This window comes from Megalopta genalis, chromosome 5 (genome assembly GCF_051020955.1).
Source record: "Megalopta genalis isolate 19385.01 chromosome 5, iyMegGena1_principal, whole genome shotgun sequence".
NCBI lineage: Eukaryota > Metazoa > Arthropoda > Insecta > Hymenoptera > Halictidae > Megalopta > Megalopta genalis.
In genome coordinates, this window is record NC_135017.1 from 9,814,644 (window position 1) to 9,838,097 (window position 23,454).

Sequence of the window (23,454 nt, forward strand, 5' to 3'; positions counted from 1 at the left end):
ATTTTCTTTTTCTATCGTTCCAAGCCGATAGTTATCGATGCTTTTGTGCACGTTGTTTTCCCACCTAGAGCCGCGGAAGCCTCGCATTATCAGTCGATAACACGTTATCGCGGGCAAGTTTTGGTGCGAGGATCATGGCGCCTTGCATGATCACCTGAAATGTCAAGCCGCTGATCGGAGCCCGTCGCGGAACCGCTTTTTATTGTTGCGACAAGGTTTGTCGGGTAACAAAACATATCAGGTGTGACGCATCGCGGCAGTGACAGCAACGTCACGCGTAGAGTAATTAGCCTGTCAAGGTGTACCAGGGAAAACAATAACCTCCAGCGATGGACGAAACATATTTCGACGAAGGGCCAGCGGGAAATTTTGAAACGACCACCCTGGAGATTTCGAAGCATCCTGAGGGAAACGAGCAAAATCAGTCAACTTCTGAAATTAATGGTAAGCGTCCACTTAATTCGCATATTCGATTAACGTAAATGCAGCGTTATATATATACGTGTACATATATCTATCATTAATGCACTGCGGAGATTCGCGTGGATATCAGCTTCATAAAATTTGTTCCGGTCATTTCTGAGTTCGTAATTATGAAAAGCGTTTTCTTTTATCGCCAGAAGATATTAACACTGCAAGGAGGAACTTGGAAAACCAGGGAAACACCTTCAATCAGATTCCAATAACTAAGGATGTCTCCAACATCCCCTTCAAACACATAGACATCCACTCGTTCTTTTCTGATAGAAACGAGGTGGTGGAGAAGGCTCTGAAAGATTGCCAGGACAGCTTGATCAACGAGGAGGAAAAGGATCTAGCTGGTAGTTGGCTACTGACTGAGTAAGAAGCTTCTGCTATGCATTTTCTTGGGGTATTGGGACAATTGTTTAGGAACAATTGCTTGCAGAATAAGTTTGTGGGACATTGAGAAGGAGAGGCTAGTACTACTCACTAAGAAAGCAATTTATTCAATAAAATATGATTTCATTTCGTTAAAAATACTAGAGTACAATCGAATACCACTGTCACAGATTGACACCCTAGTCTCTGGTGAACTAATCTATCCACCTGCATCCTTAGCCCCGTAAGTATCACACGATTTCTCTTAGAAAAAACACAGCTTTACAATTCTGCAAAGTGTCATAGTGTCCTGAATATCATCGTATCAATTTCCGTCTACAGTCACGCTATTCTAATAGGCGCGCGTAATCATCGAAAGAATTTTTTTCATGCGATCATTCTGTTCCGAAGTTTCAAGGCCATCGATATCTTTCAAAATGGAACCTCGTATTTTTTTCGACGATATTCTTGCATAACATAAAAAACGGATTCGACGAGCACAATAACCATACGATTCCGATCAATTGATCTCGAGGTACTCGTATTCGTAAGCTTGAACTACCCTATCTTTAACTCAAGATAAATTGATCAGAATGATATGGTTATCAAGGTCGTTGAATTCGTGTCTTCATGCTCTATATAGATAGCGAAAAAATATTTAGAATGTCGCTAAAAAGAAAATTCCGATGACCTTGAGATTTCACGGAAGGACGACCTTGAACGAAAATTCTTTTCGCGGTTACGCGGGTCTATTGAAACAGTGTACTTCAGGCTGGTGAAGATTTTTATGTAATAACAAATAAGGCAGATATTCAAGTGATACTGTCTAATACATTTACGAATAATTTGACGATTTCTAGACGATTAAGTGGATTGGCAGAGGGTGTGTCTTCGATATTTCATTGCGCAGTCCGTCAAGAGTGGTCGACACTTACCTCTTGCGCCGGTCTTGCACAATTCGAGTCTAGGTATTTGTTACAGGAAGTCGAGAGCCCAACTTCTTTTAATCAACAGCTTATTCTTTGCACTATTTACTTTTCAGTTTGGTAGTGTTAATGATCTCCTTTATAGAGCACACACACACACACACACACACACACACATTCCTATTTTGCACTAGACCCGCCTCTCCATTGCAGCAATTGGTGTTTTAGCTACGTATAGTTCCTTAGAGAAACACACATTTACGTTTACGCTTAATTCGGACTAATGCATCAGCAAATAATGTAGCGCACATTTTAATGTGGTTCGGTGTGAGTAGTGGATCACGTCCAATGAATCGCATCCTCGTTTACATCGTTTTACAATTACCTGTTTAGGAAAAGGTCAATGTATGGAGTAAGACTGTTGTGGAACAAGGGCGATCCGTTGCCATTGACCAAAAAATGGAACCCGTTCGCGAAAAACATACCGTGGCTCACGTATTCTAGTCATCCATTGTTTTGGTACAAAGGTATGGTATTTCGTGCACTGATCCGATCTACTTCGTACAAATTGTGTTCATCGGTTTTTCGCAGGATCCGAAGCAGAGAAGGCGAAGTTCGACGTCGAGGGTTTGCACTCGACGATACTAACATTATTGCCAGTAGAATCCAGAGTGAAAACTGGCTCCATCGTCATAGAAAATTACTTTGGTCTAGGTGCTCTGGTCCACAATAGAAACGGATTAGGCTTCTTCAAGATCCGGGGCAAAGTTAGCTTTTAATGGTTACGTTCACCAGGAATTCCACATTCGTCTCTTCAAGTTTTCCTAAAGATTTCTATTTCGATTCTCAAAGTATATCTATTTCGACAGTCCACAGTATTGTTCGTACGAGGGAATATCAAATCTCCTCGGTGGTATCGTGGTATGTAAACGTAATTTAATTTATCAGTCTATTCTACATTGTTACGAGACTTCTGAATTATTAAACAAGAAAAAAGAAGAAGCAGGAACCATGTATGTTCTCCGTTTACGATGATATTGTAAATCTTCTCTACGTATACATGCGGAATCTAGATGTATATGTATTTTTACTGTACCTGGCTGATAGAAAACTTTACGATAAGTTTACACATCGTTTTAGAATAATTACTGTATCTTCTACGTATCAAACTGAATTTTATAGTTCTACACTATAAAAATTGTGATTTTAATCTTGCTTATATAATAATAAAGCAGAAAGTTCTAACGAAGTATCACAGTTATTCACTTCCGTCTGTAAGTCCAAAGGAGTTTAGTCTGTTTCGATTTAAGTCCAAACTTTAGTTGCTGCTTCTACCCACAGATGGAGGTACCAGTGCTATAAAGGATCCGTGGTGGTGGTGGATCCAATCCAAACTCGTTTCGTAGCATTTCGCGGGCTAAACACAGAGGTTAACTCGACGCGTTTCTGATTTAATGTTTATTGAGATCAGGTGAGAGAAGTTCGACGTTGTTCAAATTAAAGTGAATGCAACCAAACCAACATTCGGCCGGTGACTGCTCAGTTGGAGATTATGTTTCGCGACTGGAACCGTGGTACTTAATTAGGGTTGCACGAAGGATCCTCTTGCCGAGTAAATGGCTGTGATGGACAGTGGAAATTCCGCTTCCGGTGACCACACCTTCGCTAAAAATGTAGATGCAACCCCGAGAGCCGAACGGGTAAGTTCCCTTTAAATTCCATCTTTCATGCTTGCTCTAATACTACTGGTAATTACATGAAATTGGGAGACATCTCTTAGTTTAGCCAAACAAAAAACAGTGTAATCTTCTGTTGCACACTTATTGCAGAGAGTCACCAGAGGGTCCAGACAGAGGGCAGTGGACAGTGTGACCAAGAAGTTTCTCAGGAACTTTGACCCAGAGCACAGCGAAAGGGAGAAGCGTAAGCTCCACAGAAGACTATACCAGGGTCACAAGAGACATGCATTGTACGATGATAATGGGATCTATATACAGACAGGAGATGACCTGTGTGACTGTATGAACCTGAATTGTGCAGGTTGTCACTTCCCCTGCAGCAAGTGCTCCTCCACCAAGTGTGGTCATGACTGCAGGTCTGTATCACACGACTGTCCTGTGGTTAACCGATCTATGTTGCTCATTGCTAATAAACTTGCCAGGATCAACCGCAAGTGGACCTATGATTCCATTGAGAATGAAGGCAGTGACCTAGTGATAAAGAATCCTCTATTAAAAGAGACCTGAGAGGTCCAAGCAATTTTCAGACTAGCTGTGTGGTTCGAGGGCTCTGTTCCTTCAACAAAAAACTATATCTCTAAGTTAAGATCTCTATTAGATTAGACACGACGGAATGTCGTTTCAATGTGTAAAAAGTAATAAAGTTATACAAGCGTTTATTCGCATTGTTTCCTCGCCGGTCCCCGGAACTCTCTGAAGCACCTCGAGGACCGCTCGAGGGGGCCATTGAACTTGCTAATCGGTAGAATGTAGACGGGTAGGCCGAAGGACGAGTAATTGGAAGAGGTTGCTGGAGGGGACAGGAGGAATCGTCGCGGGCAGAGAAGAAACAACGAAAACCTTAGAGGAGTCCGTGTGCACCGGCACACACCTAACCGCCTATTGATTTTCCCCGGCACTTTTGCCGTAGTGCGCACCCATCTATCGCGCATACAGGTACACACCCACACGCCGGGCTGTGGGGAGAGCACACGGACACTCGCCACCCTCGGATCGAGTGGGGTGAGCCCCGGTGCGGAGGGCGTGCGCCTCGTTTCCCTTCGAAATCATCGTCAAAGTTCACGCAACCGAGTGCACGGCCAGCGAGCGGTAGGCAGCACCGAGTATGCTGATCCTGTGGTCGCTGAAAATCGAGCGCAACCTCCGTCGATCGATCCGTTAATTAACCATAGTGCGCGCCGATACGTTTAACGACCCGCCGGTCTCTGCCTGCCTGCTTGCCTGTCAGCGTGTCGTCCACGTTTCCATCGAGAGGCGACCAGGTGTTGTCGTTGTCCTGACCGCCCGGCTCGCCGTCGTCCTGCTACCTTGTGAACCCTGGCCAGTGACTCTTGCGCCACGAGATCCAATTGCATCGGCAAACGGGGTTGTGAACCTCTCGAAGACCTGCCAGGTTCATAAGTACACCTGGTGATCAAGGAGGAGGATCTCGAGGAGGATCGGGCACTATGCCAACCTGAAAATAGACCCTGTGTCTTCGACCTCGTGAGCACCTCGAGAGGACACTTTCCAACAGACACGTACACACACGCATACTTCCGCAGCTGGTGATTGTTAAGAATCGTCCTGGGACCAGTGCAGCCTATTGTTTCTTTGAGATAGGAGGGCTACGGTCGACGATCGCTTCGGGACTTTTGCTAATATTTTTCCATCGCTGTTGGAGTACGTCGTGGACCAGCTGCTGGTGACTTTCCGGGTATAGTACCTTTTGTTCCAAGGAGGTTTCGTCGGACGCAGGAAAAACAAGGACACAGAGAACAGGTTCGGAGACACGCTTTATCGTTCGCAGAGCCTCCGCATCATCGCGGGTCAACGCTATCGTGATCTTATCGCTTCACGAGACTCGTGACGCGTCTACCTTTAACCGTGGTCGTGGTTCCGAATTTCTTGTCAGTGCTGTCTCTCTCTCTCTCTCTCTTTCTCCCTCTCTTCCTCGCTCCGTCTCTTCTCGCTCCACTGTTACCCTGGCTGTGTCTCTTTCGCGCTCTCTCTTTCCCTATCTGCCGACTATACTGCCCCCACCCCTCCCTTTTTTACTTTTCAATGAGCCGTGTCGTTAACCGCGACCTGGTCACCACGTGAAACCTTGCCCTCGGGGTCCGGCCGCCGGGTCAACTCAGACCCCTGCACCGAACGAAACGATTCGATGGTAGTTTTTCTCGAAAACTGCGCCGGACGCGTTTAAATTGCAAAGTGATTCGAACGTTTGTATTGAAATTGGAAATATTATTCGTGAAAGCAGAAATACTTTTAGAAATCGACTTCCGCTGTAGGAATTTTTCGACGAAGAACTCGTCGGCGAACGTAAACTGAGAATTCTGAAACCGTGTCGGTTGGACAGTCGAACAGTTTCAATGTAATTATTATTCGTCAATTGTTCGCGATAACAGACGATTTTATTTTTCTTCGGCGTTGTTGCCGGCGCGGCTTGTCGAATTCGGCACTGTGTCTCGATTCGATGATTTCGGTTGGCGTTACAATTGCCACGTGGTTGCCGGCCTCCGCGTCGATACGTTCCATTGAGAAAAGCCCGGAGTACACGCTGATCCGCATCCTCTGTCGAGTACTCGATAATAGCAGTTACTCGAATCTGTATTGCTTCCTCGTTTCGTTTGTTTGCACGCTTTGCCCGTCCCTCGCGCCGCCCCCACTATTCCGGCCCTCGCTTTTTCAGTCAGGTTTCCGATTATTTTCGCCTTTGCATCGGCACTGTCTCGCTTTCTCTCTCTCTCTCTGTCTCTTTCCCGCGAGCGTGGGCGATCCGTTGTTCGACTATAACAAGGGGCACTCTTTCTAACATCACTTGTTGAATAGCGGCGTACAGGCCGCTCCACAAAATTAATACCGAATTCTGTAACGAGATTTTTGGATCACTCGAAAAAAAAAACACTCAAACCGGGTATGTAAAACCAAAAACAAAGCAATTTATTTCAACGATATGTAAACAATTGAAAATCGCGTTTCTCAAACCAGCGTGTTACTCTAGAATCGTAAACAAGCCGCATTCACAGTTTTATTTCGCGAAGCCGTCGTTGCCGGTGCTCGGGTCTACTTCGACCTAGCCAATATTTACGGCTTGCTTTGCAAGTAGATATACACGTGGTCAGATAAATATGTCACGGGGGTGAAAAATCGCATACTTGGTCGAGGGATGAAAAAGGTATATTATTTTGGGGATTCGAGGATTTTCTTCTCCATAGATATACGCGAACAGCCGGGATATGTAATGAGAAGTAAATTGACACCTCTTAGCGGCAACCTTTCGCCTCGTGGCCGCCCACGAGTCGAGCGCGTTATTTGCACGCGTGGTCAGTGTGGGATTATGTATATGTCGCAGGGGTAGCCCCGCAGTGGTCCGGAGGACCTCGCAGAAGGTGGCCCGAGCGACGGGGGTGCGTTTAGGACCGTGGTGACGACGGCAGATGTCAGGATGCCGGAGCAGAGCAACGATTACCGCGTGGTGGTTTTCGGCGCGGGCGGCGTCGGCAAGAGCTCCCTCGTCCTCCGTTTCGTGAGAGGAACCTTCCGCGAGTCCTACATACCCACCATCGAGGACACTTACAGACAGGTGAGCCCCATCTCAATTTAATAAAAAGAGCTGCTGTCGTCCTTCGACAAACTACTGTCTTGCCACGGAACCTCCTCGTGGACCATTCTAGATGTATGTCGAATTATATAAAATATGAGAAGGCGCTTTCGGAATTTTTTACAGCGTAATTCGTTACTAGATAATTTTTATTTTTTTTTACCGTGTTATTACCACAATATGGACCAATTGTTTGCCAAATGTCAGCACGATAGGATTCTTTTTTCAAAAGTTATTAATAAATTTGTGGAGGCGTATGCTAATTTCACGCTTTCCGATTTTTTTGCGATGCAACCGTTTGACAGATTATTTTCATTTTGTTTACCGTATTGGTGGGACAGTGTGGACCAGTTGCACGGAAAATTTGAGCTCGGTCGGATACTTCTTTGAGAAGTTATCAACGAATTTGCGTGGGCACCGATTTCGGTGCCTCGAGTTCTCGCCGAATATGATCTATAACGTTCGACGTTCGAACGACGATTCTACGAGGCCTTTTTGGGGGGGAGGGGTGGATCGTGTCGGGCCGATAATTAACGGAACAAGTAGCGGGGAATTGGATCGGACAGGCGGCGCAAGTAGCACACGATATGTATACAACACCGGTAATAGATTCCGTGGATCAGATAAGCGAGGCATAGCGTGACGCAAACCGTTCTGACATTTCATCGATGATTCACGCATGATGCAAAATGATCGGCGTATTTCCCGCCCGTTTCCTCCCCCTGTTAATCGCCGATCCGTCCATTATCGCGAGCGTAACGAAGGCCGGCCGGATCTTGGCGAACGATATTTTCAGTTTCTTCTAATCCCTCTGTTTGCGGTCGAGATTGTGTGTGCCGGTCCTCGATAAGGAGGGCTCGAACAGTCGATATCGGAGTCATTTAAATACATTTCGCTTGCAAATTGCCCCTCCCCCGCAGGCTTGCATCGATTAAGCCGAGACCCGAGCGGAGATTCGAGTTCGTTGACGGGGAAGAATGTCGATACGCGTTTTACAACGTTGCCACCGAATCGACGAACACGAGATCGACTGCTCTACAGATAAGAAAATCTTACGCCTTCCGTCGCCTTTTTGTTTGGCCGAGGGTGTCTCGGAAAGTTACGGTGTGTTTCTGTTTGTTTCACTGATCGTATCCGAGAGAGACGAAGAGTACAGTAATTTGTACCTAATTCGCGCTTGAAATGAGCACAAAAATGGATAATTTAGGAAAAGGAGACACGTTTTTATAGTTATTTTTTATTATGTGTATTATGTATATTATGTATATATTATGATTGTCAACAACTACAAAAACGAGATGCAAAGCTCGAATAATCGTATCCCCTCTTCCCAAATTGTCCATTTTTGTGCGCAATCTGAGCGCGAATTAGGGAGAAATTACTGTATTTCTGTCTTCGACTATACCTAAAAAGATGAAGACTGCTTCTGTTTGCTTAATCAGAGAGAGAGAGAGAGAGAGAGAGAGAGAGAGAGAGAGAGAGAGAGAGAGAGCGTCGTGTCTATTCGTTCGAGTGCATCCAATGATGAAAAACAGTTTCCGTTTGTACGTCTTATTTCGTGCGTCAGGAAAAATTACGAGAGCAGTAGAACGATGCTGACCACGTTGCTAATAGGTCTATTCGAGTGTCTGACACTGTTTAACGGAGTTTGAGGGACAGGAAAAGGTACCGACCAGGTCACCGTTCTATGCGGGCTGGTTTCAGGTGATCAGCTGCAACAAGAACATTTGCACGCTTCAAATTACGGACACGACCGGGTCGCACCAGTTCCCAGCGATGCAACGGCTCTCCATAAGCAAGGGTGACGCGTTCATCCTGGTGTACTCGGTCTGCTCGCGGCAAAGCCTCGAAGAGCTACGGCCCATCTGGTCCATCATCAGAGAGCTCAAGGGACAGGATGTGTCGCAGATACCTATAATGCTGGTAAGACCACCGATATTTTTTCGCCAATACCCGTCGCTGCTATCTCTACGGGCTTTCCTTGACCGTGACACATCGCCTTCGTCCTCCAAACCGACCTCTTCCCTTATCAATGCCTTTCGACAAACCCGATATTGCAACATCGCGGATATAATAGGGTTACGGGTCCATTTGTATTGCTGTAACTTCGTAAAGAAAAATCGTAGGATGGTCTACCCTACGTCGTTTCAAAGAGGAAGCTTTCCTCTTTAAAGTCACTTAATAATAAATTTCAGAAAAAAATTTCTCAGAGCCCGGAATTTTTTTTAAGATTTCCAAAATTTGATCGAGACCTTTGAGATCTTCGAAATATTGTAAACACGTAACAAAAAATCGCACGACCGTCTATCTTAGAGCGTTTCGAGGAGGAAACTACCCTCTATAAAGTTATTCAAGAATAGATCGCAGAAGAAATTATTTGTGCTTTATAGAATTTGTTGAATTCGCAATATTCGTCGAACAACGACCAACTGTAGTATTTTACCCCGTTCCGTGGTATAACAATTTTTTTTTAATCGCTTCGATCAGTGGCTGCGAAAGGGGAGGCTTTGCCCTTTGAAACGAGCCAGCGTAGATTGCCCTATGATTTTTTTTCACGGAGCTGCAGCAGTTCGAATATCGACGACGCACCGAACATTGACTTCCTTTTCCCGGTTCTGTCGTCAGGTGGGGAACAAATGCGACGAGAGCCCGACGGTGCGCGAGGTGTCGATGAGCGAGGGTGCGGCGGAAGCTGCAAATTGGGGCTGCGGGTTCCTCGAGACCTCCGCGAAGACGAACCACAACGTGAACGCCCTGTTCCGGGACCTGCTGATGCTCGAGAAGAACCGGGCGGTCTCGTTGCAGCCGGTGCAGAGCAACAACGCGATCAGCCTCAAGGAGAAATGCACCGTGATGTAATCGAGCTCGAGGATCATCCTCCAACCCCTCTTTCAACCCTTCTGCTCCGTCGCGTCGCACAAATATCGAATGTTCCTTCTCCCGTTTCATCGACTTCATTTCTCCGATCTTTTCACGGCCCTGGATTCGATGCATTTTTTCTACGAGGCACATTAGTTCGTCAAACAATCCGAGAATCAACCGAAATATATTTGTTGGGACCACCCGGTATATATAGCCCGCGGCGATTTCTCTTTCTTTTCCCGGCGGATCTCCCGAATTTTCTCTGCGCGACGGAAGCTCGACGCGGGAGAGCAGAAGAATCGATGACACGGACACAACACATACACCGTCACATCTACACAGATCTATGCACACATACACGTACACACATACGCACACAAATAATACACACACGGAGAGACGCGCGCGCGTGCAAACGAGAAACGAAGAAAAATTAGATAAAAAGTTGTTACGAGATTGGTTTTTGTTGAATAGTTGTAAGGTTTTTGTAACGACGCTAATTAGAGTTTATTAATCGTGGGTTACACTGGCGCACACGTATACATACACAGCCCGAGAGGAGGCGTACACACATACGCAACACGGACGGTATACACGCACACGATTAATTCGCTATGTACACGAGTTCATTAGGCACTCGCGTTGACCCAGATTTTTTAGTGCTTTCTCCTTTTTTCCCTCCGGTTTCGTTTTTTTTTCGTCCCCCACCTCTCTTATACTCCTCCACTGTGTTGTGCACACGTAGACCGCAAGCGTGTTTTAGTGTTCACGTGGAGATGCTAATTAGAGGAACTCTCTCCCCCTCTCTCGCAAAGCTCTCCACGTTTTTCCCAGCGGCGCGGGAAATTTCCCGCTTTGCGTCTCGAGCGCGTCGTGATCGGCCCCGAACAAAGTACAAACGATTCCACGCACGGGATCCAGAACGTTAACGACCGTATCCGCTGAGATTGCGCCGACCCGGACGCGCTCGAGACCGTATAGATCACGCTCGGGCGCTGTTCCGGCTCTATCGGAATCGGGAGCAACGAAGCCACGCCTACTCCGGGCCGCACAGCGAAGCCCCGCCTCCCTTGGGACAGTTGCCCGCGCCTGAGCCGTACCAGCGGTACTTGCGGGCCACTTTAAACTGCTGTAACTTCGCGAACAAAAATCGTACGATAGCGTACCCGGAGTCGTTTTATAGAGAAAACTTCGCTCTATAAATCCACCGTAAACGAAACCCACGGAAAAATTTGTCAGGCTCCACAGAGTCGTTCGAACTTGTAGGATAAATTTGGGAAAAACAAGCTTAGGTTTTTCACTCCGTTTTGTAGTATAGGAAGGTCTCGTGAGAAGATCGATTAGGGGCTGTGAATGCGGAGACTTCGACAGTTATAATGGGCCCAGGTTGATCGCTGTACGATTTTTCTTCGCGGAGTTACGGTCGTTCGAAGATCAACGATATTTTGATCCTTTAATTTTGTGTGTAGAAGAATGAAATTCTGTTTGGATTCGCATGACGCACAAGTGCACCCGCATGTGCCATTTTTACGGTCGGCCGTCAGCTTGAAGCTTTTCCCGCCACCGGAAGGAACCACGTCGCGAGACAGGTTTCTTGGTACCCGAAGGTCGAGCCGCGATTGGCCAGAGGCTGCGACGCTGGCAGCGACCTCTGCGCAGCGGTTCTCAGCTGTGTTTTAATTGCGAATCTTTCCCCCTCCCCCACGGTATTTTAGACGATCGATCGGAGCCCCGAGAGCTAATTTTAACCGCGGCACCCAGTCCTTAGCCGGCTCCGGCGAGCTGAGAACCCCTGCGCTCCGGCGGGCATTTTAAAGGACACACCGTGCTGCTTGCACCGTCACGAACCGCGACCGTATAGCGTTTAAGGAACGAATTTTGAAATGTCGGATGCGTTCGCCGATCGAACACACAAACTCGTACCGTCGATATTAAACGATTCGATTAGAGACCACGCGCATCACCGTGTAATACGCCACTGTTACTACGATTGTTAACCGTTGTTGACGAACCATCGGACGCGCTGCGCAGCGCCGGTTCGGACAGAGAACACACGGGGCACACAGGTGCCGTTCCGCGCAACGTTGTTGATTACACGAAGGCAGATCGTTCACTATAGCGAATAGATTACGTGCGTGCGTGCGTGCGCCGCCGCCGATTCGAGGGCCGGTTTCATCGTCCAGGTCCCCGGCCACTCCGCTGGACCAGTACGGTAGCCCCTCGTTCGATGCGCCGGCCAATACGAAGCGTACAACGAGGGTGTACCGCACTCGTGCGACCAGTCGAGAACCTACTTCACACGGAATTGTATTAGATAGTACAATGAATGATTTAATCACTAGCGAGAGATTGTACATAAGGTTTTTGTACGTTCAGCGTTTGTTCGGACCGCTTGTTTGGTTTTTTCGTGCCGAAATCGGCGGGAGAGCTCCTCCCCCCGGACGAGTCAATTCCCCCCGACAACCTGATGCATGCGAAAACACACACACCCACATACACACACGGCACACGTGTACGCCCGCTTGCCTGTGTACGATTGTATGTACATATACGGTGCTCACTGTTAAACGTATATTTAGACGCAAGGTTAAACGAAGAGTCTAGTCAAAGGGACGCCGGAGATCCGACCTTATGAAATCGACCCTCGACAAGCGTAAAAAGAAAGGCCGGCTGAGAGAAAGAGACGAAGCGAGAGAGAGAGATGCGATGTTACTTACTTTACACGGACACACACACACACATACACACGCGTTCGGCGTCGACGGAACAGATACGGCGGCGTCGAGATCTCGACGATGTCCTCGTACGGAATCGCGGCACGGCTGGACCGCACGATAAACAAATTTAATTCTCCAGCCGCGCCACGATTCCCAGCCGAAAAGGAAAAACCGGCAGATCCGTTCCGCCGACGCGGCGCAGTGACACGCGCACAGGGTGTGAGTGAGTGAGCGTGCGAATGCGAGAGATATTTACCAGTACACGGGCGAGTGAGAAAATTTACCAAAAGAACGAAAAAAAGAAAAAAAAGAAGAACTGTATCCTCTGATTTTTTCGGGGCCAATCAGTGTGTGACCAACACATGTGAAACGCGAGCTTCTTCTTCCGCGCGACGGTAGGTCGACTTCCGTTCCTTTCGCGTGTTTTTCTGCGGGCCTCCGCGATCATTTGTTTGCAGACTCGATCCTCGACCAATCGCGCGACCCTCGATGCGACACCGCCCACTCTCCCAAGCCCCGCCCCCGTTCTCGTATTTTCGACGATTCTATCCCGACTTTGGTACGCACGCCACTGACAGAAAGTCCGGAGGCCAACGTGAACAGAGAAACGGAAACCCATTCTCCACGCACAAACGATACATTTCTTTTTTACGCCGCCCGAAAACCCAGCGGAACACGGCATGCCTCTCTGCAACGCGTTGTACGGGACCGGCGTAGCGCACCTGGAAAGGCGGACGCGGCTCCGCGGGCCCGTCTCATTGGTCCTCCGCTTCTCCCCACTGCTAGTCACCCGCTCGTTAACACGCCCACGGTCGAGAAGGAGGCGCGCTCGGTCGGTAAAGTGGGCCCGGAGCTCGACCAGCATCCCGAAACTCGGACTTTCTGTCGATTGCGTGTTTTTAGATACGATTTTCGAGCGTCCTCTCTGCGCTGAGAATGAGAGAGAGAGAGTCAGCTTTGTTTAGCCCGCGGTCCCGGGTGTCGCGGTCCTCGAGCGGTCGATTCGTTCGCGCGCGAACGCCGCCGATATCGAAGATATTTATTTGTTCCGCCGCGCGATCGACCGCGCGTGCGCGATGGATCGGCGACCGGCAAGCGTGTTTACATCGAGAGCACAATTTTTTAATCGCGTTGTGGATAGCCACGGCACGCACGACCACCACGATGGATCTCGATCGACATTACGCCCCCGCCCCCACGCAGCCCTAATCATTTGTCCCGCGGCGAATGAACACCGTCCGGTGTCCACACTTTGATATTTCGACGATCGATCGGGGCGACTGGTGCTCGAGGACGAAGCCCGGAAACCACTAAAAAAAAATCCAGGAAATAAAAATACGCTAAAATAGTCGAGAATCGTAGGATCGGTTTTTCGTCCGGGAAAAATCGAGAAATTCCTTGTGTACACGGAACTTCGTTTCTGTAGCGTAGCCGCTCTAAAAGAACATTCATGTATTAATCGTCGCGTGACTCTAGCGTCTCGAATAGCCGAGGGATGATGATCCAAGAAAAGCGGTGCAGAATCGGGCGGCGGTCGGTGCTGGATCGATCCAGGATCGGATCCCGCCGTTAGTCGCCCAAGATTTTCTCCTCGAAAATTATACTACTTATCTGGCAGTAGCGTGTATAGGCCCTCCGTATATCGTCTAGGGAAGAAAATTAGACTTGTCTGTTCTAGGAAAAATGGGGGAAGCCCAGCGATCGATGATCTCGTCCTCGAGCAAGCAGGTTTCCGGTCGAAAATACACGAAGGTCGTCCGTGCCAAAAATTCCGTTGTCCGTTATATTTATGGAGTTTACTTAGGCTTAAGCTTGTTGTTAAGTGATCGATCGATTTTCGGAAACACCACCACAACCACCACCACCACCACCGTATCAACGCACCACCGTTCCTCCGAGCAACGTTCGTTCTCTCGAGAGGGAGAAACAAAAGGGTTTCGCGAAACGAACGATCACGAGAAAGAGAGAGAGAGAGAAGAAGAAGAAGAACAAGAAAAAGAAAAAAAGGAGGAGGAGAGAGAGAGAGAAGCATGCTTTGTTGTCGCACCTCGCGCTTCCTGCGGAAAATCGATGTGTAAAGGGATCTTTTAAGGACTATAGGGACTTTGAAATGCGAGCGTGCCCAGACGCGGGGGTCGGGGGAACCGAGGAAAGAGAGAACGCGAGGAGGAGAGAAGAAGCCCTTCGGTGAATCGGGTCCGCCGAATATTAACAGTAGCGTCGTAGGAAATTTGTAACGTATCTCGAACTTATCAACGAAAAGTACCATATCAATAACTATATCATGCTATCCGCGCGCACGCCGCACCATCCATTGACTCTCAGGTGTCTCTCTCGAACGTGTAAAAAGGAAAGCTCGACTCGGGGCTCGATCAAACGAAGGGGCGCGCGCTCTCGGGTCTCTTCCTCCCCCGTTTTTGATCGCGCTCGTCCACGTAGTGAAACGAAGTGAATCACATATCATGGCTGCTGGTTGGCGCGCGTTCTCCGGCCCCGCGTTTTCCCGGCCGCGCGCTGAATGACGCGCGCGGCCGGGAAACGGCGCCGGAAGCGGACGCGCGCGTTGTTCGAATTATAAACGACGGCGGATAGAGCGGAGAACACGAGAACCGAATGACGACCGATTTATTGTTACGACGGCTCGTTCATTATTATCCACTCAGAACAAATCGTTAACCGGCTACGAATCTGTACTCGTGAAAGATAAAACTGCGAAATTATACAATCTTGATTCTTGACCACTGGCGCCTGGCTCTTTAATCGTGCACCCTTCCACCTCCCTCCTGCGACACGATGATCGTTCTCGCCGAAATTCGGGCGATCCGTGTAACGCGCCGCGATTTAAAATTCCGTTCGCAACAATATCGATCGGCTCGTGCGGGAAGTGTCGAGACCAGAATCCCTCGACGGAGGAGGCCTAGCGGCGTCCTCCAGGAGGAGTGGCGGGAACCGAAGGCAAACATCGGCGAACCAATCGACGGGAAAGGGTGGTCCGGTGGATGTTTGTCTTGTTGCCGGTCCGGGGGGATGCTGGAGGCACGTAGCCCGTACCACGGAGCCAATCGTCGCGAAGAATGTCCGAATCACTGCCGGATGGAGACCGCGGAGATTTCTTTCGCCGAGGGAAGACAGGCTGCCGCTCAGTCGGCCGCCAAGGATCGCGAAAACGATAATCCCCCTTGTCCGCAGCTTAGGGGATCGCGACTCTAACCGTTAGACATTGTAAATCCGATCTTTATCTATCTACTGAATAAATTTCGCGAGCTCTGATCTCGTTATACGCGGCCGGTGATCGCTAAGACCTTACTGAGACCTATCCGAGTCTACCAAAAATCGTCGAAGTCCCTTCAGGGAATCGCGGCGATGATTCCGGAGGTAGCCTAAACGCTGGTACCCAGTGCGCGGAGGAGGATGTTGCGGGGCAAGAGCAGAAGCAAGCCGGAGAACGAGGACGAAGAGGACGGTCAGACGAAGCAGAGGAGGCCAAAGTGCGCCAGGTGTCGGAACCACGGGTTGATCTCGTGGCTCAGGGGCCACAAGAGGGAATGCCGGTACCGGGACTGTCTGTGCCCCAAGTGTTCCCTGATCGCGGAGAGGCAGAGGGTGATGGCGGCTCAGGTAAGCTCCTTTCTTCTCTTCCGGTTCATTTCTCCCGTCCAGTCCCGAGGGTATTCTCGCATTTCGCTCCGGTCGATCGTTCAGGTTCAGTAACATTTCGGTGAATTAACGCGAATCAAGCGGCAAGAGGAAAGGTCATTCGAGAGGGTCCCCTCCGATATTTAATCATCCTCGCGTTGAATTCATTAACCGGTGAATCGCGTCGATGATTTTGCCATCGTTCCCCCCGACGGAGACACCGGAGGGGGGGATGATCCGGTTTCATTCGACGTACTTGTGCCACTCGATCTTGTTTTCTTCCGTGTACCGACGCGGCGGGGACGGGGGAATTAAATCCATTAACGCGCGGTGTTGCGTTTCATTTCTGTTTGCGCGGGCATTATGACACCCGATACCCTGCCCACACCGCTTCCGTCACGGTCGATGAAAACGCGGCGATTCCCTACGATCGGGGAACCCCTTGGATGCACTTGGTCCAGTCAAAATATTTTCGAATAGTCTTTGTAGTTAGCTCCTAGAAGAGTATTTAACATCCCTAAGTAGAAGAAGCCACTGAATCGTCGTTAAAAGCCCTCTCAACTGGGTCCTAAAAGAATGCATTAAAGTCTCCCTAATTGGCCCTCAGCTTGGAAACTAAAATGGACAATTTGGGTAGAGGAGGAACGATTATTCCCAGTCTTGTGGCTCGTTTTTTCTAGTTATTGACAATCGGTGACTACAAATATCGTGTCTCCACTCCCGAAATTATCCATTTTTGTGTACAAGCTGAGCATCAATTAGGGAGAATTTACTGTACTCAAAACCCCCAGAGACAAGAACCCGTTGAATCCTCTTTCGAGGACAGTCCTCTTGACAAGGTCCTAGGGAACGAAAATTGAATCCCAAGTAACCCTGTCGAGACTTCAGCTTCTTTAGACCGACCTCCCCTCTTGACGGTCAAAGCCCAGTCGATCTTCGTCCATTATTCGGTCGTAAAGTCTAAAAGTGGCCGGACAGGGTCACGATCGATGATTCCCCCCCGACAAAGTGAAACGATTCCGTGGGTGGTCCGGCCGGGAATAACGTGCCAAATGGTCCCATATGTATCTCTATTGACGTTCCCCGCTGGGCAAGCACGTGTACATTCAGCGGGATACACGTTTCTAAATCAGAACCGAAACCGCGGTGACCGATCCGTTCGTATTCCGCTCGAATTGTATCCTCGTTGTTTGCGGGACAAGGTGGCACTGAAGAGGCAACAGGCCGCCGAGGACGCCATTGCCCTGAAAATGGCCAAGGTGGCGACCGGTCAGAAGCTGAACCGGCTGCCGCCGGGCAAGATCTTCGGCATGGCGGTCACCGAGCCTAAGTCGTCGACGGACACCGAGAAACAAAGCCAAGTGTCTTCTCCCAAGGAGGCTCAACAGACGACCGACGATCCGAAGAAGGAGGACTCCCCTAGGGTCCAGGATCAGGAACCACCTCCGGTGGGTACCACGACCTTCGGTCACCCATAACTTTGTTCAAATTCATAAAAGTACCATCCTTGTTTCAACTGTGACGTTTGCACCTGCAGTCGAAATATTTTCGCCGCCGACATTTCCCTTGTACGGTAAATTCTCTCAAATTGTCCCTCAGCTTGGGTACGAAAACAGACAATTTGAGAAGAGAAGATACGATCATTCGAGCCTCGTTTTTATAGTTATTGACGATCGGCAACTATTGTCAACAATTTGGGAGAATTTACTGTAGGACACCACCCTGGTGCCAGTGGGGAACGGAGTTAACTACTGCAGCGTAACGGTTTCTACCAACTTTCTTGACCTGTTCCAAACGTGTCTGCATTGTTTCGATCTGCAGCCTGCCAGCGAGAACCTGGCGAAGCTGAAGAGCCTGGTCTTCAGCGGCGGCAAACAAGAGGAAGCGAAAGAGGGCGGTGTGTCGCAGACCTCCGTGGACACTTTGGCCCGGCTGTTCCCCAACACGAAGCTCTCCGTGCTGCAACTGGTGCTGCAGAGGTGCGGCCAGGACCTGTTGAAGGCGATAGAGTACTTCGCCAGCGACAGCCTTGGCATCGGTTCAACCGCCTACGCTTCAGCTTTCCGGCCGCCGAGTCAGACCGTCAACGAGTCCCGTCCAGGCGATCCACTGGCCGGCTCCATGTTGGCGCCCATCTATTCGAACCTCTCCAGGAGCCTATACAGCGACAGTTACTGCGTGCTGAACATCATTCCGGACCAGTTCCCGAAGAGCATCATGGCGGACGCAGCCACCTGCGCCTCGTTGCCCGTCAAAGCCGGTCAGCACGACCAGGACAGCGTGGCTTTGAACGTTCAGTACAACAGCTACTTCAACGCCGGCCTGCAGCAACAGATCAGGGATCACGTTTACGCCCAGGTCACCGAGCACCTTCCGTCCAGGCCTGGGTTCCTGCATCTGCCGCCTATAATGCCCGGCATGCCCGCCTGCGTGCAACCCAACTGCACCCAGTGCGCTTACAAGTTTCCATGAAGCGGGACACGGACGAAAGTATACATATAACAACCGACGGGATATCTATAGGGCTACGTTAGCGTCATCCGCGGGTCTTGAATATTTCGTTTACGCGTTCTCGTTCTTCGTGGAAACATCGTTGTTATTTCGTATTCGACGTTGCTTCGGCGGCCAGTTTTATACTCTAAACACGACGACGGCGACGACCGGTCCGAAGGAACTACTGTGATTCTTGTTTGTAGACAAAAACCACCTGAATTGTGTCTGGAACGACCGCGCACACCTGTTAAGAACTTAACTGTCGGAGCGCGGCAGCGACCGGCCGGTAAAATTAGATCCGAACGTAAACAGCCGATGGCGCTGGCAAAGTTTCGCGGCAAGAAATCAGTCGGCAGTTTCCCGGTTCACGGCGGATCGATCGTAATGCCGAGCCGTTAGTGGCGTTATCATGTGTGAAATATCCACGTGCGCCTAACGAGCATCGCCGCTGATCGGTGCTCTGATATCAGCGGGGGGATTTCCGTGATCGGCAGACCTTAATCTTCAAAGTTCAGCGGGCGACCGAGCCGGGACAAGCGGAGCGTGGGCCCGACGCGCATCACTTGCTCCACTGGCGGCCTTCCACTCTCTATCGATTGACCTTTGATCGTCGAGCGTGAAATAAAACCTGTTAGAATAAATCCCGGTGACCGTCAAACTCGCGGCGACCATTTTTATTGCGGCTCAAACTTCCAGCGACCGCCCACGGGAATTATCGATCTTCGCTTCGTTAGAGAAAAAAATGGTCTCTCGGACGTATGTACATTTGGGGATCGATGGTCAACGGCTTCTTGGTTGACCCCTTCTGCGGGTACAAAATATTTCACTGTGTGTAATCAATATTTTATTAACGGTTTCTAGGGGCAGAAAGAAATTGGGGCGGACGGCGTGACAACGCAAGTTTGACTACGTTTGAATAAGTTTGACTAAGTTTACCTACGTTTGACTAAGTCTGACTAAGTTGAACCGTTAATATTCTTCAACCTAGGAACTTGTCGGCCTCTGAACTTCGTGTAAAAAGATCTTACGACAGTTCTTAAATGAATTTTGAAAGAAATCAAGGGTCGACAGCCGTTCGATTCTTGCCAACCACCCAGTACGTCAGATACTGGGTTGTTCTTGAACTTACAGGCTACAGAAATAGTTCGGTTATATTTGCCCGTCGACGCTTGTGCATTCGAATTTCGAAAAGCGATTCCGCAGTTCGCGGAGAGTAACTTATTAATTTCTGAATGATTTCCCTACCGTCGAAAGGGTCAGCGGAAACGTGTAAACATCCGCGGTCTATTTATACGTTATTTACCGATAAATAACACCGGTCTCAAGGATACAGCCTCTTCTTTGCGAGAGATATATCTCCTTCCTTGGAAAAGCAGGAGGAAAGTTTCGCGGCTATTGCAGTCGCTGAGCTAATAGGGCAGCAGTAATCGAGTTAGGAAGATTCAATTGTCTGTATAAACAGCGAGAGGATATCGCCAGGCAACTGTCGATGCCCGGAAGCGGTATTCCATGGCCAGGAAAAACACGGTCTCCCTTGCCTCCCCCTTGGGAACGCCGCCAATCTGTCGTGCCCCGAATCGCGAGGATCCTGACGCCGTGCCGTGAAATCTAATTCGCTGCTCGAACCCGGGGATGTATTTATGTTGGTCTCTTTATTCAGTCTAAAGGTATAAAACGGAGAAATCCATCGGATTACACGAATTAGTTGTTCTTCTTTATTTTTGGTTCTTTCATAAAGATCTTCGAATAACAACACTTTTGGTACGCAATGCAATATGAATATACCAAAAATCATTCTAGCTCTCTCCCTCTCTCTGTCTCTTTCCTACGTTATAGTTTCAACAATATAACTAGTCCGCTGAACAATAGGCACGTCAGTTCCGCGTTGAAAGAAACAATTGTAAATGTGGCGTCACTACGTCGGATATCAATCTTTGCATACAGTCGGTATGCAACTACACAGGAAGTAGTCTCGTCTTTCCTTCGTCCTCGTTGCGAAAGAAATTATGTACACAGATTCCGATCATTCGTATGTACACATATCGGTTGTTACGAAACGAAAGTATTGCGCCTGGAAGTCCTCGTCGTTGCTCGCGACGTAAGTCGATTCAGAATCGTAGGTGCGGCTTGTTCTTGATCATATGTCTGTAACGATTTATTAAAACATTTAGGGGGTACTTAATAATAGATGATAGATTGTAATCCACACAGCTTATACGCACTTGTCCAAGTGTTCCCAGAACACCATCAATGCAGCCCTGTCCAAATGCCTTTTCGTCCTGCTCAGTTCGATTACAGTCACAGCCCATCTAGCCACGTTAGCATCCAGCCTCATCTCGTCGTACTTCAAATGAAACGCGCAGACTGTAACCAAAAGAAATAAGTGTTACACTACACATGCTACACTTTCAATCTTGTAGTGGTTATGTCAATATACTTTTTGAGAAAATTTCGACGGGATTGCCATCGAAGGGCCAACCCTTGAATTGCCAAGCTGGACCCATCACGAAGACGGCTACCACCCTTTCCCAGTCGGCGTTGGTAAGTTTCTGCGGGTTATCGACGACCCTGTATGGCACGGTGAGTCCCCCCTCTTTGCGACGTTGCAGAAGGACCTCGTTTTCCCTCTTGGAACCCTGCGCACGTTTTTCCTCGTTGCTGACGTACTTCAGGTCTTGGAGTATATCCTTCGAGTTGTACATCGTTATCAGCGACGTGTTCGCGCTAGGAATGATGATAATGGGCGTCCTGCTAGGTCGTTTGTTCTGTGCTGCTTGCTGTGGAGTTAGCTTAGCAGCGGAAGTGGGTAGCAAACCAGAACTGGGAGCGGTGGAAGGATTCGCAGGTGGTTTCCTGACTGCTGGGTTTGTGCCCTCTGTCACGGACTTCAAGGTCATGCCGTGATAAGTACCCATTGTGTCGATTTTGAACCCTTCGGTTTCCTCTTTCTGCCTGATGAACCTTTCCTGATCGTAACGATTGTACACGGCTGGCTGAGGCAGAGGACGCATCGGGGTCGACCTAGGGGTGACCATAGGCGTAGGAGCTGCAGGACCTTTCTGCCTGCCTTCTTCTCGAGCTTTGATGCTTTGAAGAATCGCGAATATATTTTTCGCGAATATTTTCCCGCTGCTCTGCAGAATGGTCGCGCGTGTTCTCCACTGCCTCTCCCTGGAGACTATGTCCTTCGTGTCATCGACATCCATCAGGATTACGCGCAAATCAGACCCCATTCCAATGTCATCGTTCTCTTTTATGGTTGTGCGTTTTTTGGCCAGACGTTTAGCTTTGATGGCTGCAATCTTCTCGACTGACATCGCCTCTGAGAGAGACTTGATGTTATCCACTGTTACAGATGCTTCCTTGGGGGCATCCAACCGAGCTGCAAGCTGTTCCTTAACTTTCTGTACATGAGTCTCCTCGAAACGAGGCTTCTTTGAAGAACCACTTTCAAGTCCATCTTCAGCGGCTCTCTTCACCTGAGTAGGAATCTCCAAGGGTGCAGATTTATCTATGGCGGCTGATGTAGCCGTTTCTCCATTAAGATAAGCCAGTAAATCTTTTCTGTCAGGTCTGCGCACCACAGGGATATTCTCCGCAGCTGCCTGACGTACATATACAGGATGTGTAAGCTGTACATGTTTCAGTAAAAATAGCAAGCACTCTAGGGTATAATATTCCTTCGGAGTTCCTTCCTTGCCAGATCTATAAGAAAATGAATTATGCAATTTCTTTATACTTAAATATCTAAATATTTAAGTTTAGTTGACCAGAGTCACATGTCCCATGATTGAAAAATAAATATTACAACCACGCAGGAATGTCACATTGGAGAGTTGTTTCCTTCTTATTTGAGTGACCAACATATTAATAGTCAACAATATCGTGAGAGAAATGTAATCGAAAATGTTTTCATTGAAGAATATTTTCTGAACATCGATAATGGTGTATAGTGTGCTAGCAACAGTGACAACTTTCCTGCGTTTTGTTTATTATTTTCGGTGGTAGGGAGACGTCGACGCAAAAGACAGGCCAATGGTAGAGCCAAGTCAGGTTGCAGCTGTCTAGACAAGGGCTTAGTTAATTTTAAGGTAACTCACCCGTATGTCAAGTAATTGGTCTTCACATTTTTCGGCCAAGAAAACTCCCCAAAAATAATCTGATTTTCACGTTCTATAATTTCCTTCTTGTTCACGTTATATTGCCGTAGCAAGCTCAATGGGTCCGCCATGACTGCACACTCTTACTCCACCTTACGACTAGTCTGGTAAACGGAAGAATAATCAAATTGGGCATCCGTTTAAAGTACATAATACATACTAATTGTAGATGCATTCTCCCAGCTTCAATTCAAGCCTCCATAAGTTGGTCAGTTCTCATGGGAAAGCCTAATACATTAACCTAATCAATTACTTTAAAACACCGCCATTTAATTTCGTTAATCTATGGCTCAATCAATTATCCGGCTTTTTTGTGTGTTATCGAAATTATTCTAAAATGAAAAACTTTCTATATTAAAGTTCATTCTTTGTGCTTTAATTTGAGACCTCAAACGTTGCTAATTTTCCATAGGGAAGTATACAGTTTTATAATTATTACAAAACTGTTCCATTTGAGTGCCTATGAGTCACTATTTATTTTTATATTTTTTATTA

General features: G+C 48.3%; 5 protein-coding genes across 9 annotated transcripts; 4 read left to right on the plus strand and 1 right to left on the minus strand.

Annotated features, from left to right (window-relative positions):
• Positions 1 to 108: 108 nt before the first annotated feature.
• Positions 109 to 3,015, plus strand: LOC117221032 (tumor protein p63-regulated gene 1-like protein). Of its 4 annotated transcripts, none has more exons than XM_033471595.2 (6): positions 109 to 444; positions 621 to 840; positions 908 to 1,084; positions 1,701 to 1,808; positions 2,160 to 2,293; positions 2,358 to 3,015. In XM_033471595.2, the coding sequence occupies exons 1-6, from the start codon at positions 330 to 332 to the stop codon at positions 2,543 to 2,545; spliced, it is 942 nt and encodes a 313-aa protein (XP_033327486.1). In that variant the 5' UTR covers positions 109 to 329; the 3' UTR covers positions 2,546 to 3,015. The 4 variants fall into 4 exon arrangements, with proteins under 4 accessions (XP_033327486.1, XP_033327487.1, XP_033327488.1 ...); XM_033471596.2 differs by having other exon boundaries at positions 624 to 840; XM_033471597.2 differs by lacking the exon at positions 1,701 to 1,808.
• A 138-nt stretch (positions 3,016 to 3,153) lies between these two features.
• Positions 3,154 to 4,162, plus strand: LOC117221035 (ARL14 effector protein). Its single transcript, XM_033471601.2, has 3 exons — positions 3,154 to 3,466; positions 3,596 to 3,861; positions 3,928 to 4,162. Exons 1-3 carry the CDS (start codon positions 3,383 to 3,385, stop codon positions 4,010 to 4,012), a joined length of 435 nt encoding a protein of 144 aa, XP_033327492.1. The 5' UTR covers positions 3,154 to 3,382; the 3' UTR covers positions 4,013 to 4,162.
• A 116-nt stretch (positions 4,163 to 4,278) lies between these two features.
• On the plus strand, positions 4,279 to 15,408 carry LOC117221034 (GTP-binding protein Di-Ras2). 2 transcript variants are annotated; one of them, XM_033471599.2, is made up of 4 exons: positions 4,279 to 5,266; positions 6,843 to 7,073; positions 8,796 to 9,014; positions 9,717 to 15,408. In XM_033471599.2, the coding sequence occupies exons 2-4, from the start codon at positions 6,936 to 6,938 to the stop codon at positions 9,948 to 9,950; spliced, it is 591 nt and encodes a 196-aa protein (XP_033327490.1). In that variant the 5' UTR covers positions 4,279 to 5,266; positions 6,843 to 6,935; the 3' UTR covers positions 9,951 to 15,408. The 2 variants fall into 2 exon arrangements, with proteins under 2 accessions (XP_033327490.1, XP_033327491.1); XM_033471600.2 differs by having other exon boundaries at positions 4,279 to 5,201.
• A 236-nt stretch (positions 15,409 to 15,644) lies between these two features.
• LOC117220998 (doublesex- and mab-3-related transcription factor A2) lies at positions 15,645 to 20,986 on the plus strand. The gene is made up of 3 exons (XM_033471531.2): positions 15,645 to 16,288; positions 17,509 to 17,754; positions 18,128 to 20,986. Exons 1-3 carry the CDS (start codon positions 16,082 to 16,084, stop codon positions 18,776 to 18,778), a joined length of 1,104 nt encoding a protein of 367 aa, XP_033327422.1. The 5' UTR covers positions 15,645 to 16,081; the 3' UTR covers positions 18,779 to 20,986.
• On the minus strand, positions 20,492 to 23,271 carry hyx (cell division cycle 73 hyrax). The gene is made up of 5 exons (XM_033471528.2): positions 23,120 to 23,271; positions 22,900 to 23,063; positions 21,237 to 22,504; positions 21,022 to 21,163; positions 20,492 to 20,944 (listed from the first exon to the last, which is right to left on the minus strand). The coding sequence occupies exons 2-5, from the start codon at positions 23,028 to 23,030 to the stop codon at positions 20,908 to 20,910; spliced, it is 1,578 nt and encodes a 525-aa protein (XP_033327419.1). The 5' UTR covers positions 23,031 to 23,063; positions 23,120 to 23,271; the 3' UTR covers positions 20,492 to 20,907.
• Between the last annotated feature and the right edge of the window lie 183 nt (positions 23,272 to 23,454).